The following is a 17,196-nucleotide window of genomic DNA, read 5'->3' on the forward strand; positions in this document are numbered from 1 at the left end:
TGGACTGCCATACATGGTGGACAACACTCCACTGTAAAGATCATTTCATTTGGATATATAGTGGAACATGGAGTTCATGAAAATTGCACCTGTTATAACACACTGGTATGTTGCATACATTTTCTTGGTCTCATGACATACCATTGTGCACCAAGTCCTTATAGACTGCTAAGTGTAAGCATACATGTACAATGTAGTTCTTTGACTTGCTTCCTTTATAAATGCTACACAAAAACTGAAGCAGTATTGCAAGATTTCCTTTTGCATGGCGACTCTGGCAGCACTACTGCTAAGACTAATCGGAAAGGGATTATACAAATCAAATATTATCTAATAAACCAGGTGATCATAAAGGGATAGTCTTTTTGTAGTCCAATCTGCAAATTGACCAGTCTGTTAGTATGACACTAGTACTTTATGGGTCTTCTCTTTACAAGTTCTGATGATTCTATACAAGAGGCCAGTATACCAACATAACTAGTAGGAAATGACAACACACATTATTCATTCTAATATTCTTGCATTACACATTGGAGCCAGCATCTTGACAGCAAACACAAAACGTTATTCTAAGTTCAAAGACTGTATTATTTTACAGGGAGCCACCAGTTGGTGCTTTCATTTGCTTCAGTTGTGACAAGAAAATCTCTGGAGTTAGCAAATGAGTAGAACCTGGGGAAAGTAAACACACACAATGGAGATACATACACATGGATACACACAGCCTGCTGCTGTGCAAATGGACATGCCTACCCAGAAGAACAATGGGCAACCTGTGCACTACCATGTGCTAAAAGTTGGTACAGGTAAATCTGTAGGATCAGTACCCAGCAGGAAGCACACACACACACACACACACAAATTACCTATGATAAGTTCAGAGCTGGGGTTAGCCTTAGCAACCTATAATTAAGAATAAACTACATCAAGTATTAACAATATCAGTATTTACCTCATAGATTGCTCTCATCTCTGAATAGGACATCCCTCCAATGATGAAGAAAATAAATTTGGATGTTTTTTCACCAGTTTTAGCACTAGGAGCCTACAATGACAACAAAACATTAAAAAAAATTCTAACTACACCTATAGCTAGTGCACAAAGTGATAACACAAGGATTATGGAGACAACAGGTGGATGTAGAGACACTGTTGGTTTGGGGAGGGTAACATTTATTTCATTAGAATAGAATTCCATGGTACAAAGGCTATACTTCACATAACTTTGGTTGGTATACTGTAACTTAATAAATGAAGGACACTTACATTCTAAGACTCTGAGCAGAGGAGGCTGGACACGGCATACGTGAGCGCATATATTTGTATTGAAAGTATAACCAAGCCTTCAACAAAATTTTAACAAGCACCATTCAAAAGTGCACCTCAAGTTTAGTATTTTAGGGCAATCTACCCCATTCAACCCCACTACTCCAAGCCCGTAAATCGTTGTTGAAATCTTGAGGGATCACGTGTGTTGCAAGTTTTGTCAGTTATCTATGGATAAACTGATGGGTAGAACTATAAGGCTATAAGGACACTTGACGTGGTTGTAGTTGAGCCGAATAAACATTGAAGAAAGTAATATGGATGCTGAAATTGCCTCCAAGTAAACTGAAAAAAAAAAAAAAAGAAAAAGCAGATGCCGCCAGCCTGGCCTCACGGAGAATTGATTGGAGAACAGGAAACTTGAGCACTAGTGTTTCAATAAGAATTCTGTTGTATATCACAAAAAACAGGTGTGTCTGTTGCTAATACCTTCTTTATCACTTAATCCTCATCTTGGTATTGGAAATATGCAATTAACGGTAATAGTTTTTAGTAGCGCTTATATTGTGTCCAACCTCCTCTGGACTCTGAGAATACTTTTATAATTGGACTCCTGGATCTGAAGAGCGATTATAGTTTTTCTGAGATAAAATCTATATATTTGATGGATAATAGTACTAAGTGCATATAAAAATGAGTCAGTATTGTTACCATTTGTAATTAATGTTCTATTAGAGTAGTGACTGCTCTATTAGAATATCTCAAACGAAACACAATTATGCCTCCAATTTCTTCACAGTGCACAGTTCAGTACATATATAACTGTTGTCTTTTATTAATACATTGACATTCTGTACTTCAATACAGTGTGAATAATTCCTAGCCCGTATTGGTGGTAATATTGTCCTATAAGTCAAAGGAGGGGCCTACATCCCCCAGGATCCAGATATGACTTTGATCTTATACCATAAGTAGCATGCTCCTTTAAAAAATGTGCAACAATGCAATTGGAAACTGATTTTCTTAAAGTCTAAAGTGCTATATATAGCTGTTTCATTTATTCTATGTGGATAAAACGATTGTGTACCACTATATCTAAATCACTGCTTCAGAATAACAACTCATTAAAGGTACGAGCTGTATTGTTCCATCAAAAGATTGGCACTTAGTAGTGCTCTTACCAATACAGGCAATTACCTAATTACCAATTGCTAAGTTACCATTCAGTACTGATTATTGGTGAAACTCAGCTCTTGTCAAAAGTATTAATTACTATTGTACTAATTACAAAACACATTACCTCCGTAGGTTTTTCAACAGAGCCAGAAGGTTTAGTCCACTGCCACCGTACACTACATAGAACAAAAAGTAAGGTAACTACTGGACATAATTTGTTATTCAGTATTCTAGAGCGTGCAAACTCACCTTGAAGCTCCTCCTCCTCCACTGCTTTGACCAGATACTGGAAGACAAGATCAAACACAATTTATTAGTGACTTCATAGGTACTATTCTTAGTACAGAGACACAACTAATATAGTCTCCTTACAGGATGGCGATGGTTGTGAGGCAGGGGTGGTCTTCTTGCTACGTCCCCTCAGGTAGGGATACAGTGAATCATCCAAACCATTAGATATGGCGTACTAAGAAGGACAGCATTATGTAGTGATCACAATCCACAACCATTCTAATGTATGGTATTTTGTATAATAGCAAGTTGTTATTCTACAGTATCCCCTAACCCCTCTCCAAGACAATGATAAAATGTCTGATAGTTAAGCCCTGTGAAGAAATACTCTTAACAAAACATACAATTCCTCTAATAAAATAATCACCCTAATAAAACATACACTAACTTGTAGATGTGAAAACACTTAATCACCGATCGTCAATGCTACTAATTGATGTACTGTATTACAGCAACAAAGGATGTGTAGTGGTACTTAGCATAAAATACTACAACTTAACACCCCGTTCAAACTATCCCGGGTTAGCCAAAGTGTTTTCAACTTGGGTTATTGAACTCGGGTTGGCCCTTGTTCACACTACTGCGTCTGATGCAAGCTCGATAGTGCGAGCGCTCAATAATAATTAGCTAAAACAAGCGCACAAGCTTTCGAATAAAATTTAGGCACTTAATAAAAGGCACTAGAATTGTAGCGAGGAAGTATAAAACCAGCTGAAATAAGTCGTACAATGTTATAGCCGCCATGTTCAAGCTAGTGGAATCTCCTTGTGCCAGGAATACTGAGGTTTTCACCAGCATTCGAATCTGCGTGACACCGTGTGTGAGTGCATAGCAGTTAGCGTAATTGCACACTCAGCCTTTTGCCATCACGGTAACTGGTACGCTCTCACGCACAGCGTCATGCAGATTCGAACACTGGTGAAATCCTCAGTATTAACGTGTCATTCAAGCGTAACTGTCACAAAGTCTACCAGACCTACGGTACATCTTAGCCATTTTGAAGAGCAGTTGTAGAGCATAGAATATACTCACTATGTGGCCAACAGAAGCAAGTTATATTGTTAACCTGAGTTGGCCAGCTCAGAATGCGTTCACACTGTATCCTATCCCGGGCCAACCCGTGCCAGCCCACCTCTCCTTGTCGTGCCGTACTGGACCTGGTTCGGCATGGCTCGATTGATTCACACTGCAATTTGTTTTGAGCTGTGCCATGCTCTACCCAGGTTAGAAGGTAGTATGAATGGGGTGTAAGACACAAGCACTCCTAGTTGTGTACCTCTGCAATATCTTTCAGTCTAGGGTTCCACCTTGATGCCACATACTCTGCTGTACGTTTCTTCCATTTTAACTCTTTTTGCTTCTGTTTGCCACCCTACAATATCCAGTTAGAGAAAATCACATGTTGCATCGATGTCTCTATCAGGAGACAACACTGCACAAATTCTTGTGTACCTCATTGAAAATCCGGGCTCCTAAATGTTGAAGATTACGAACTGCTTTCCTGTAGTTGTACGAGACAACTCCACGTTAGAGATATGCATACTGAATTAAGCTAATAATACCTGTCCTCATTCGGGATATCTGCATGCTGCATTAAGCGAGCATAATCTTCTTGATCTACTCCTACACAACAACAATATTGCAAGTGATAGACTTCTTTTGGGAATAAAATCTTGCTTGCTTACCTCCTTTAAGTGAAATGTAAAGAGTTAGAATACGCAGTTTGTTGTTAGCACTGCCAAAACAAAACACACAGAGTTAATTTTTTTCTTTCTACACACCATTCATGAGAGGGACTAAAGAAGCTGGACCTTTTAACCTGTTATAATGGCCAACAGTCAAGTAGATTCCAAACATAGCCAGGTATGCTTATAACATATAAAATAATAAAGCAGGGATCAAAGTAGTGACATAACACATGCATACAATGGTACTACAACAAAGCACTGTGGGAAAATCCCTACATTGGCATGTAATTTGTTCAATGCCCATAGAGCTATCTGTATTTTGTAATACCATTATTTATCACTTGCATCCCTACTTCATTTCAATATACTATTTATTTGTTATAGCAAATAGCTGATATGTGATAGCATATAAACACGTGGTCTTGCACAGCTGGATGACTTTTTCTTCATTTTATGTCATTGGATCGGGAAGCAGTCTAATACATGGCAACTACACCTGTATTCTATTAGAATATTGTACATGGTGATAGTGTTGGAGTGACAGTTTTATTAGAGCCATGTCTTGTGTTTCACCTATCATCACTACAAGTGAAACTAGATCATTAAGTGGCGTTGTCACTGTGCTTAATCATTATTAATGAAGCTACTGCACCATGTGTGATTGCTACAAGTGCATGCAGCTACAACTGTAGATTATATATAAGAGGCATGTTCACTGTGCTCAATTGTTTAGACAAGGTGTGGTTGCCATGCTCAATCGTTATAAGTCCTCCTAGATTATTAAGGGGTATGGTTGTCATGCTCGATCATGTAGTTACAGGTATCTGATCTACAGTACTGGGTATCTAATACCTCTTACAGTAGCCGTAAGCACTTTAACACTTAAAGCTGCATAAAATGCTCCAAAACACATGTACTGTATTCGCATAAGCCACTATAGTGGCCATTGATATTCATCAATTGATAACTAACATATGAAAGGTCATACAGACTTGCAGTTTAGATTTTTGGAATGCCGACGTCATAAAGAACAAAATGGTATACAAGTTTTACCAATTGAAATGTTTCTTTGCCATGCTACAATGGTTTAAACACAGGGGTGTAACTCATGCAATGTTTCCCTTGAGGTTTGTGTAGAAAGTTTGTTTGTCAATCTACAAGTTGATATGGTCCACTGTGACACTGTTCAAGCAGCATCAAATTGGTCACCTTGTTGTCAACTTTACGAGTGGAACCTTCAAATGAGCTACTAACAATTCTTGTCAATCAAGGACAGATTTTCAACTGAAATCAGGCAAAGAAGACTGTGAAACAAGTAGAGAAATAATACTAACGTTAGGTACTGCTTTACTGTGAATATTTGTGAGTACAATTGTTGTTACTTGAATATTATGCATTTAAATTTTATTTCATTTTGCCACCACAGCGGCTTATGTACCTTAGAGGGTTAAATAATTTGTGGGGTCTAAATACACTCCTCAAGGAAGTGTTGATACAGACAATTAATGCTTCAATATAATTCCGTTGCATGAACACAAAAACAACTAGAAGATAAAGGAAATGCAAGGCACAGAGACTTGTGAGAACCCCAAAAGGCACATCCCAGAATACTGTGGCTTAAAATGGTGGGTTTATGACAGTTTAGTCTCTAGCAGTAAGTATGGTGAATTTTTAAAAATGCAATATTTGTGCTTCTGTATTACTTTACTTGACATTAGATTTAAGACATTTTCACAAGGGTACTTTCATCATGTACAGTATGATATATAATAATTCTACGATGGATAGTGTTTTAGGAGGAGGGGGATCCCTACTAAACAGTACTACCACACAGTATGATAAATGAGTCGGCATATGTGGTCTTAGAAACAAGGCTTCCTATAAGATGCATACACAATGTACGTACTACATTGTATACCCAATACCAATACCTACGTGATATTTCTGTTGAATAGCGTTGGCATTATTCGCTGCATAGGCTCAGCAATTGGGTCACCATTAGAATCAGTGCCCATCGCCAGATCCTGTTCTACAGCACACAGGTCCTGGTTGTAAAGTTCTGTACAATCACCGGCCAAGTGGACATGCATTGAAAAGTGATCTAGTTCCTTCTGGTGTTGTGGAGCTCTCTGAATCATCCTGTGAATCTCTTTCACTGAAGCCTAATATATGGTGAGACATACCAAAACATTTCATAACAAATGTACAGATTATCTATACAGTCTACCGTATAGTAAAAAACTTTGGCGAATAGCATTACAATCGCCAAAGTTTTATCCACCAATTATTTTTAGCAATCACATGAGCAGATTAGCCATGTCGAAAAGATGGGTATCAAAGTATCGTGACAGGTATCATGGGTATTTCCAAGTGTTCCTTTTGATTGTTGTGAGGTTCATTGTCCCACAAGAGTTCACGAAAATCCAAACATTGCTCTCAACATTACTAGAACCAGCGAACGATGCTTACACCTGTACAGTAGCTACCACTCAAATGCAACGTCGCTACGCGCAAGTACAAACAATCAAAAGACTTGCTAATTAAGGGGTGTGGCAGCCGTTTCCATCGTGAGTCATCATCCCTCAATGTGAGGGATAAAGACTCACGATCGAAATGGCTGCCATGCCCCTTAATTGGTGAGTTGAATCACTCGCATTCGCGTGTAGCAATGTTGCATTCGAGCAGTACAGTACGTGGTAGCTAAAAAATTTCAGGTGAAGCCCCATTCACCAAAGTTTTTTCCCATCAATTTTGCAATAGTGGGTATTCGCCAAACTTTTTTTACCGTCAAAGTTTTTTTACTATATGGTATTTCTAGCTGCACAGTTAGGATAACATTGAGCATGTTACGTGTGATCAACAGCCATGCTCTTGCTACACTTACAAAAACAATTAAAGCACATTTAGGGAGTTGATATATATTCCAGTGCAGAGCTTATGATAACATCATATAGACACTGACAAAATCTGGACAAACTGGATGTTTGCATGACCATAGTGCAATTTGTCCGGGGCACAGTGTCCCTTCAAAGCAACAAAGAGGGAGCCTAAGCTGACAATTCTGGTTTGTCAAGACATTATGACTGCACAACAGTACAGATATAAATTTAATATGACCTCTGCTATGTAAACTGAATTACCATATAGTAAAAAACCTTGGCGGTAAAAAAGTGTGACGAAACCCATCTGTTGAAAAAATTGGCGGAAAAAACTTTGGCGATTGAACGAATAATATTCACCAAAGTTTTTACCGTACGGTATGTAAGGATAATGACAAGGCGTCAGCTCATCAGTAACGAGTTAAGTAGCGTAGTAAGTGTATAGGTAGCTAGCATTATTAACATGTTTTTGTAGCAGTACTCCTCGCAGTACTCAGTGTAGCTACTGATCTAACCACGTGCGTACTTCGCTATCTCCTGTGATGCCGAGTGCGATCGTATTTACTTTTTCAGTAGCAGAGATTATCACGTATATCAAAGTATTAGGCCAAATCCATCAGGAGACGATGAACTAGCTGACTTGCGAATGGGTAGCCGGTTAGAAATGCTATCCCAAGGAGTGCAGGGCACATTTCGAAGATCTCCAAAGTCAGCTTGATCTTTATTGTGTGGTGGTACGAGCTGACCATCATCTCAAGTTCTAGTTTACTCACTGTGCTTGTGTGATCATCTAAAATAATTGGCAAAAAAAACTTTGGCGAATTGAACGCTATTCGCCAAATTCGCCAAAGTTTTTTACCACCAAAGTTTTTTACTATAGGGTATGTATTACCACACAAAAATAACTATGTACACACTTACTGTTAACATGTACATGTGTGTAATCTTATAACATAACACACTGACAGCTTAGCTTTACCTTAGCATCTATTTTCTTTAACTTCTTTTCGACCAAAAAGTCCTGCAACTTCTTAGACACCAGTCTACATGGCATATATACAACATAATCACAATGTACTGCCAACATGTACCACTAACGTTGACACTTTGGCTATGTGCATGTGACGAAGCTCCATCCACTCTTCATCATTTTCTTAAAAGGAAAAAAAATGTATTCAGTTCTATATGTCATTTAAGCAGTGTTTTTAGAATATGCCAAAAGCCAATCTAGAATGTGCCAGCACCAACTCTACAGGTACATATAAATTTGAACTGTACACAATTGAGTAAGGATCATATGTAATAGTTATACCATGGCTGCGAAGGATTTTGCTGATATATACACCCAAAGCCCGAGGGCCGCAGGCCCGAGGGCTGCGGGTGTATATGTCAGCAAAATCCCAAGCAGCCATGGTACAAGTGATTATATATCACTTGGGGCGCACTCACCTAATAGGTGAAAGAACTAACGAGAACTCATCCCATTTGTTTTATACAGTAGCATCTGAAGATCGATTGTGGTTTTAATAGCGTGGGCTAATAGCCATCAAAACGTAGTCCATACATTAAAACGTCATTAATACGTTACTATGCTTCAACATGTAATGTTTGAAAACTTGCGATTGTGGGATGGAGTTTATATTGTTATCATTTTTGTACCAAGTTAAGCCAACTAACTTCGCTATTGGGACAGTAAGTAAGTTATTATATTAAGTTAAGTACTTAGAACTGTAAGTTACTAACCTATTTCAATGTAGCAGTAGTAGCTTTGCTGTTCCATGGTCTGTTCAAAGGCTGATACGCGGTGGGTAGAAATACTCATCCACAATCGCCCAAACAATTATTTTGTGTCTTCATTATCCTTTAGTAACAACCAACTACTCTATCTTAGCCTATGTACTAAGCTTAGCAACCTCTACAAAACCGAGTCCCACAATACAAAGCTCTATGTCGCTCAATATAACGAGTCAAAGCACATAGATTCTTTGTACTGGCTGGGTATCAAATTCATTGGCAAACCGCTTTCCCATGATATTTCCCGGGCAATATGCGAGTTAAACACCAAGCGGCGCCTTTGAACGCCCACGCTAAAGTGGTATATATAGAAATAAAAAGCAATGAAACAAGTACATGTAATACTAGTGAACATTTAATTCCTACTTCAGTGATATAAACCTGTCAATTGTATAGCCATGGCTGAAGTAGAGATTAAATGCTCACTAGTATAGTTACAGGTGTAGACACTTTACGGTCCCTATTTTTATTTACATAGTTGCAACATAATTTATGACTGGTGAACAAGCGCATACCACATAAAAGGAAAGAGTGCGGTGCCAAGCATAATTAATTGTGCAACTAAACATCTATCAATAAAACAAGAAGTGGCCATTCCGCTCTGTTTTCAGCTGAGTTCCACCCAATATACAGCATTATAAAAAAAGAATAGTACAAAAGTGTCTCTGCAATCAATCAACTCACTACAGAAATTACAGACAATTCTTGTGATAGCCACAAGAGGACATGATGAACTACCCACAAGTCAACATCTATGTGGTAGTGGAGAAAGAAATAGGACACAAAGAAGGACACAAAGGTATTTATGTAAGCAGAAATCAAGCCTGTAGCATTAACCACAGTTGACCTATGCTTGGCTGGATATGCATAATAATTTTACTATTCCATAGAAACTTGCTGGAGGTGTTGGTTGCTCTGAATGCATGTTTGGGTTTTAACCAGTGCTGCCAAGTCGTCACGAGACTGGTTTAGCAAAAAGCCCAAAACTTCATGATCCCTGTTATATACAGTACTACTGTACTGTGTGATATAGTACCTACAACTGCTTACCGTCCAAAATAGCTTCTTTCTCATGGCTCCCTCCAGCTTGTGTTCCCACTTGATATCTACAATGTAAAATTCATCACATATAATAAGCCTAAAGTATAATCAGTACAACAATCAGTATGACATACGTGTATTGTGTACCAAGTAGAACACTTAATATGGCCCACACCATGAATGATCATACAAGATATAAAATGCTGCACAGCAGGAAAGCTGCAATATCATTAAAGTAAAGCATTCTAGTGCCTGTTAGTCATAGAACTAAGTGTGTAGGTGTTATTACAATCGAAAAAAAAAAAGAAAGTTCTCAAACCATTGAACATTGCACATTACTAATACACAACTAACTTGAACACATCATTGTCAATGGGTAACAGATCATACACCATAGCCTGTAAAGAGAAATTGTATAACACACATACAGTAGTCACCAATAACCCTAACTATTCAAAACAACTATCATAACTTGAAAAACATTCAAACATGTCTTTGCCCACAACTAAAGCATAGGTTACATTACATTTATCATCAAGTAATGCCATGGTAACATTGATATTTCATGTAATTTGTTTATCAGACTATCTTTAGAATTATACTACAGCATAAAACTATCATTTGACATACAAATGATTCCAGACCATTTAATAATCATTCCCCACATTGTTAAGCTAAAAAGCCATCAATAACCTGATAGGTCAGCTCATGAAGCAATGGAGAGGTCACATCAAAGCCTCGGTCAAGTATGATCAACTCTGAGACACCTTGATTACGACCCAAATCCTTGTTTTCTGTCTTGTACTCATCCAACTTAGCTTGTATGGATCCAGCTATCTCCTGAGTACGATGATTTGCACTGCAATGAACAGCAGCACATTTTATGTATCCTACAATTTCTCGAATAGACAGTGGATAATTACACATAGTATCTATAGGTAAACCCACACACACATGCACGCACACACACATTTGAGTGCCATTAGGCAGTACTAGTAAACTGCATGAGGTTAAGTTCTGTGTGGTCATTAACTAGTGATTGCATCATTCTTTCAGCACTTTAATAATGGTTTTTGAGCTATTTTACAATATCACTGTAATATCATTGTTTGTTGCACTAATCTATTCTTGGCTGTTTGATTGGCTAGCTACTTAGCATATCATTCTAATGTTGTACTTAAGTGGCTTCTGTGATTCTTGTTATCTCATTGGTTGCTTTACAGTACAATTACAGAACCAACTGTGTGATTGTACTCCCTACTAATGCACTAAGCCACTGTGTCATTAAATACACTAAAGAGGTGCAATGAAGTACATACATGTACACATACGCTGACATTCAATTTCACTCACCTACGATATCTGATATCTGGATAGAGCCCAAGGAAGGCACAGAGGGTGGCAACTTGCAAGGGAATAAGCTATAAAATGATTTATTAAAGAACATAAGCACACACACACACACACACAAGAACTTCATACAGTATCACATGGATAGGTGAGCTAGACTCAGTAAGCATGGTATTGGATCTTGTATGTGCAGTATAGGTGCATGTGTGGGCCACAGGCAGTTAGCTACAAGAACTAAAAGACATAGACAGTTAAGAATCACATTCAATACTATAACAGTCTCTTCAAATTTCTAGTACAATACTAACTATTGCTGATTCATGTCATGTACAGTGTACAATACTATATTATATACTAGGGTTGGATGATTTCTCACCTGAAAAGCATCATCCTTGGTTGATCCAGGAGTGTAGAACTCCAGCAAAGCATCAGGTGTGTCCAGATGAAACACCTGAAATAACCATTGCTACTTATTTCTGTACAGTACAGTACTATCACCACATGGGAAAAGACAAAATGTGTGCACAGGCATGCACGTACACACACACGCATGCACGTACACACACACGCAGAGCGCGTGCACACACAGCGCGTACACACACAAAGTGTATACACACACAAAAAGTAGCAGATAACATACATTGGACTCGTATGGTAAGAAGGAAATATCAGCCTCCTTTAGTGTCCTGATTTCTAGAGAAAAAAGCACACAAATGACAAACAGCTGGCTTTGTATGTATATTACCATGCATTAGCAGTACATTACATAATTTTGTCACTTTTATTTATTCATTGACTAGCTCAAGCAATTTGGTTTAAAAGTACAAAAACCTGTCATTCATTATGTTTAATATGATACTTTCTAACACGTTCACATAGGGACGGGAAATAAATACGACATACCTATAGTCTTTACTTTGTATTTACCAATTACAGACTCTGCATGTGATCTTGAACATTAAGCTAATTTATAATTAATGGGAAAACAAAAAAATGTGACCGGATTTGCGAAAAGGTACCTTTTCCACATGTTTGACATACCAGCAAATGAAATGTCATAACTGTTGACTCCTTGCACTGATTGACTTTCTTTTTGTATCAAAATGTAGCCACATAATGTAGGCATACTCATGGAAAATTACAGATACGTGCTTGCAGTGATACAAAAGTTACTAAGTTTGAAAGTTGAAAAAATGGGTCAAATTTTATGTGTGAAAAAGGTACCTTTTCGCAAATCCGGTCACAAATGGTGTATGTAATCAACATACATGAGACATTACAAAATTTGCACTGCTGTATTTATCAGTAGCACTCGTAGTGTATAGCAGTAAATATGATGCAGAATTTTACACGAATGACTAAACCAAGATTAAGGGCAAACATAGTGGCACCATACTAGTCATCTAGTGAACCCTGACAATTCATAAGGAATAATTTAATATTAATTAGTGAAAATCTTCACAATATACCTATGAAATACTCCCCGTTATGAAACCCCAGTGATTTCATGAGTATGATAGTTTCACTTCACTTTAAAAATAACCCAACTCGTTGCTATAGCCACCATATAGTTGTTACTATGTATAGTAACATCATCTTGAGTAAGGTCATTCATGTTAGCTACAAGGCATGCAACAAAGTTAGTTATTGCTTGCACTTGTACCCAATTAAAGACTGATAATAGATAGGAACCCAGCTTGATCTAGACACAATACACAGAGTATATAAACTTACTGCGTTTTGCATACTTGGAGACTGCAATTCTGTTCATCACTTTCTTATCACAGGCTACAGAAAATACATGTACAATGATTGGACTATAGATAGTTGCACTTGCAATATCATGAATAACTTACCATGACTAAAGAAAACGTGTGCTCCTTGATACATTGGCTCAGAAGAGGAGTCAAGATCTTCTACCAACTTTTTAACAGACTACACAAATGAAAAAATGCTAATGGAAACTAGCAACATTCATTGCATAAAAAGTTAATGTTTAATTAAAGCATTAGGACTTGCAAAATCACATAAATACTAACTGATTCAGTTGGTGTGATGATGTATATAGCCTCCATGTTTGGAAGTGGCTCCCTAGCCTTCTCCAGCCCCTCCACCACTAGTTATATATGTAGTCCAGATTATATTATTAATTCCACTCGATATAAAGTACTTACAGGTTATTCCAGTAGCCAACACGTCATGCATCCTACAACATGTGGATACGATTCGAGTGGTGATGTGGTCTAGTACTAGGATCTAAAGGGTGGACGGGAAGTTGGCGTACAGTTCAAAGTGCGTTTCGTTATTTACCTTCCAATCCCCTGACTTACAAAGAGGACCAATGATCTCTTTTAAGATCCCTGGTGACAAGGAAACGAAAGCACAGTTACTACACTTACTAAATAACATGCTTTGTACACTCACGATTAGCAACTTGCTCCTTCAACGCCATTTTGACAGACGGGACGAATACACGTGATCTTTTACGCGTGCGCTGTATGATGTAGTGGGCGGAGACGTGATTTACTGTACGCGAAGACCAAGTGTGACAATGGAGCAAGTTATAACAGACGAACGCACTTTGGAAACTGAACTAAAATCCTACGAAGATCAAGTAATCAATAATAAACAGTATTCCCTCGGATCACGTGATCAGTGCAATATTTTAATGTTTTAATAGATTATAGACTAGTTTATAATGTTATGGTGGCTTCATTGTGCAGTTGGAGTTGGTGGAGCAACAGCTACAAGTCTCTGGTCAAGAAGATGACGAAGGTCTTGTACAGTTGAAAGCTGATCTCACCGAGTTGATAGGCTTAACACAAGGTGTATAGTGTGTATGATGTTCATGTGTATGTAGTTATTTGATGTAACTCATGCACACATACACACACGTGCTACACACAACACACATACACCTGCAAGGTCCTTTCATATACACAAATCAAAGCCTGTGAAACACTACTACACCTGTAATTCTGTCCACTGGGGTACCTTTGCACCACTTAATTAGGTATTAGAGTAAAACCTACTCAGGAAGAATTAGTAACCTGTAGCCATAGGATGACTGTACCTATATTATCTCACTGACACTGCTATATAGGTCACCTGTTCCCCATTATACAGCTGAGTAGAGTAAGTAAAACTATAGGTACTAGAACACATTTGTGTTCTAAAAAACTTTCATTCATTCTCAAAGAAACAGGGCATCAAGTATTGAACCTGGAACCTGCCAGGCTGATGTTGAGCTGCCCCACAGTTGTATCTGATTATAAGACAGAACATGCACGCATACACACACACACGCACATGTCTACACACACAAGTGATATGAGTCTTCTTTGCTCTTATAGATAACTTGGCTGAAGTCAAGAAAAGAAAACTTCTTCTTGCTCTTGAAGGATCAGATATCTCCGAGTCTCTAATAGACACTAGCACTGTAATATGAGTTAAGTGCTTCTACCATGATGTTTAAAAAATGTCACTCATAGAATGACACTACCAGTGCTGCTACAACTAGCAATGACACTGATGACATTAGTGGTACTAAATGTAGAGCCCCACTGAAGGAGGTATAGTTGTGATGTGTACATCATGTATATTGATAAGATAATAATTGTACCAGTCCTGGGGTGCTGTCAACTACCATAATGCTATCATGGTGTGCACAGAGGTGGAGGAGGATGATGATGTTGAAGTGAAGGTATGAAAGTTGCTAGCTTTTGATATTTTATGCTGTGTACATAACATTTGAGGGACATGAATATACTTAGTGGTAAAGCTGCCCACAAAATTTGCATCTTCCCTAGAGAACATATTGTAGCCACATATTCCTTCAAATCCAGTGGCAAAATACGTTACTACTTTTTCCCACTATTCATCATAGCTATACACTTGTTTTAGGTTCGAGTGATGTTTACACACCCTACGTACAACAAGATGAAACCTTGTTCTTATTTCCTTGATGGAATGTGCAAGTTTGATGAAGACACATGCAAGTAATATTAACCCTTGCTGATATACACTTGACCATTGAGTGTACTGTTAGATTCTCACATGGCACGGTGGTCTTGTATTCTGAATGTCTGCCATACAATGAAGCTGATTTGAGGTAAGAAATCGTTAAATACTGCAAAAATCCAATATCTTGTCAATATTACAGTAAGGTTAGCTTGGAAAGGAAGTGTTTAGCAAAGCACACAGATGGGTTATGGCATCCAGCCATCATTAGGTACAAGTGTACTATTAGTATCTATGTGTTGTTAGTGTGTGTTATAGTACAGTGGAGCCTGGTGTTAGTACTGTTGGTATTCACTATACTGATACTAAGGAAGATGTCGATCTGGAACTTGATAATGTGTACCCATTAGGTAAGTGTGTCTTGCAATTTTGTACAACTACTGTCACATGCATGTTTTAGTTAGCAGTTATGTACCTATGTAACTGTAGTACTCAAATAGTAGCTGTCTTAAAACTGGCTCAGATGGCTGAGTAGCATGGTTTAGCCTCGCAAAGACTTGCTGGTTGCAACTTTGCAATTGAGGGTTCTTTATTGCCTATCAAGGAATTTTTTATGTTTGTAGACTCGTCATCTGACAGTTCCAGTTCAGAGGAGCAAGAAGATGAAATTGAAGATGATGACAATGAAGTGGTGAAGGTCATCTCCAGTACTCCTGGTACAACCACTCTAGGATACTGGGAGGAACACACCAATGTAATGTATTGTAGTACACTATAGTACAAAATGTATCACGTCACATTGCAGGGAATTGGCTCTAAATTGTTACAAAAGATGGGCTATGTCTATGGGTAGGCATTTGATATTAATCAGGTCAAATTAGTATGTACCAATTGTTTCTACCAGGAAGGGTCTTGGAAAGAAAGGGGAAGGTCGACTTGAACCTGTCGAAATAGTCATTCTCCCCAATGGTAACCATGTGGAAACAGCAGTGTTTGTTCTATTACCAATTTAATGTTAGGGTTATCCCTTGATGCTTGTATCAAGTTGAAAGAATCTAAAAAGTTACGAACTGTAGGTGAGCAACCATCAAAGCGTCGTTGTCGCAAGAAGAGGAAACAGGCAATGCAAAAGGCTGCCAATACAACAGAACCGGTATGTATATATGGTACATCTACTACACATCTGCATGTATTGTGTTATAGAAAGACGAGACTCACTTTTTCAACTTTCTAGAAAAAACACTACAATCACAATCAAGTATGTATACAATTTTTGTATGTGTAAATTCATGGGAGTATTTCAGAAGCTGGCAATGCTGAAGATAATGCAAAGGCTCAGGTGAATAAAATGTCTGGCCAAACCTTGAATGTAGAAGTAAGTATAAGTGTGCTTATCACCCACATGCTCAATGAACTTATTGTTGCAGTTATTCAAACTAGATGAAGACAAGAAAGTGATAGAGAAAAAAATCCAGTCGTTAAGATCAGCATTACAAAGACACAGGGGAAGGTACAGTATGCTACTAGTAGCACACACCATGCTTTTGTTACAACATGCAGAGACAAACAAATGGAGTCACATGTTACGTCTAAACTACAAGAGGCACAGAAAACTCTGAAACAGCTACAAGACAGAGAAACACTAATACAAACTAAAGTATCACAAAACAAAAATAAACATAAATTAGCCATATTCTAATTCAGTGTATGCATGCTTGTATATAAAATTATGTGAAGTACTCAGGCACAAA

General features: G+C 38.0%; 2 protein-coding genes across 3 annotated transcripts; one reads left to right on the forward strand and one right to left on the reverse strand.

Moving 5' to 3' along the window:
- Positions 1-446: 446 nt before the first annotated feature.
- On the reverse strand, positions 447-14,015 carry LOC136266417 (syntaxin-binding protein 1-like). Of its 2 annotated transcripts, XM_066061437.1 has the most exons (25): positions 13,910-14,015; positions 13,796-13,845; positions 13,660-13,741; positions 13,525-13,601; positions 13,342-13,420; positions 13,220-13,273; positions 12,126-12,178; positions 11,862-11,936; positions 11,489-11,556; positions 10,829-10,994; positions 10,490-10,533; positions 10,145-10,200; positions 8,399-8,453; positions 8,280-8,343; positions 6,357-6,583; positions 4,419-4,468; positions 4,296-4,356; positions 4,186-4,234; positions 4,010-4,105; positions 2,815-2,908; positions 2,692-2,728; positions 2,567-2,618; positions 953-1,045; positions 867-903; positions 447-672 (listed from the first exon to the last, which is right to left on the reverse strand). In XM_066061437.1, exons 1-25 carry the CDS (start codon positions 13,935-13,937, stop codon positions 593-595), a joined length of 1,827 nt encoding a protein of 608 aa, XP_065917509.1. In that variant the 5' UTR covers positions 13,938-14,015; the 3' UTR covers positions 447-592. The 2 variants fall into 2 exon arrangements, with proteins under 2 accessions (XP_065917509.1, XP_065917508.1); XM_066061436.1 differs by having other exon boundaries at positions 13,796-13,937.
- LOC136266418 (zinc finger CCCH-type with G patch domain-containing protein-like) lies at positions 13,939-17,196 on the forward strand. The gene is made up of 17 exons (XM_066061438.1): positions 13,939-14,099; positions 14,209-14,311; positions 14,839-14,924; positions 14,977-15,057; positions 15,111-15,188; positions 15,389-15,483; positions 15,534-15,596; positions 15,648-15,716; positions 15,764-15,855; positions 16,069-16,199; positions 16,251-16,294; positions 16,350-16,414; positions 16,465-16,598; positions 16,649-16,703; positions 16,750-16,820; positions 16,873-16,955; positions 17,006-17,196. The coding sequence occupies exons 1-17, from the start codon at positions 14,037-14,039 to the stop codon at positions 17,142-17,144; spliced, it is 1,452 nt and encodes a 483-aa protein (XP_065917510.1). The 5' UTR covers positions 13,939-14,036; the 3' UTR covers positions 17,145-17,196.

This window comes from Dysidea avara, chromosome 9, assembly GCF_963678975.1.
Source record: "Dysidea avara chromosome 9, odDysAvar1.4, whole genome shotgun sequence".
NCBI classification, from domain to species: domain Eukaryota; kingdom Metazoa; phylum Porifera; class Demospongiae; order Dictyoceratida; family Dysideidae; genus Dysidea; species Dysidea avara.

Bases quoted from the DNA above. Each gene is read 5' to 3' on its own strand.
- LOC136266417 (XM_066061436.1), bottom strand. From the start codon at position 13,894: ATGTTATTTAGTAAGTGTAGTAACTGTGCTTTCGTTTCCTTGTCACCA. The intron at 6,584-8,279 runs GTAAAGCTAAGC...ACCATATATTAG, and splicing joins TAAAGAAAATAGATGCTAAG to GCTTCAGTGAAAGAGATTCA. The intron at 2,729-2,814 runs GTAAGGAGACTA...CTTGTCTTCCAG, and splicing joins CTCACAACCATCGCCATCCT to TATCTGGTCAAAGCAGTGGA.
- LOC136266418 (XM_066061438.1), top strand. From the start codon at position 14,037: ATGGAGCAAGTTATAACAGACGAACGCACTTTGGAAACTGAACTAAAA. The intron at 14,925-14,976 runs GTAATATGAGTT...TGTCACTCATAG, and splicing joins CTCTAATAGACACTAGCACT to AATGACACTACCAGTGCTGC. The intron at 15,717-15,763 runs GTACAAGTGTAC...TGTGTGTTATAG, and splicing joins TGGCATCCAGCCATCATTAG to TACAGTGGAGCCTGGTGTTA.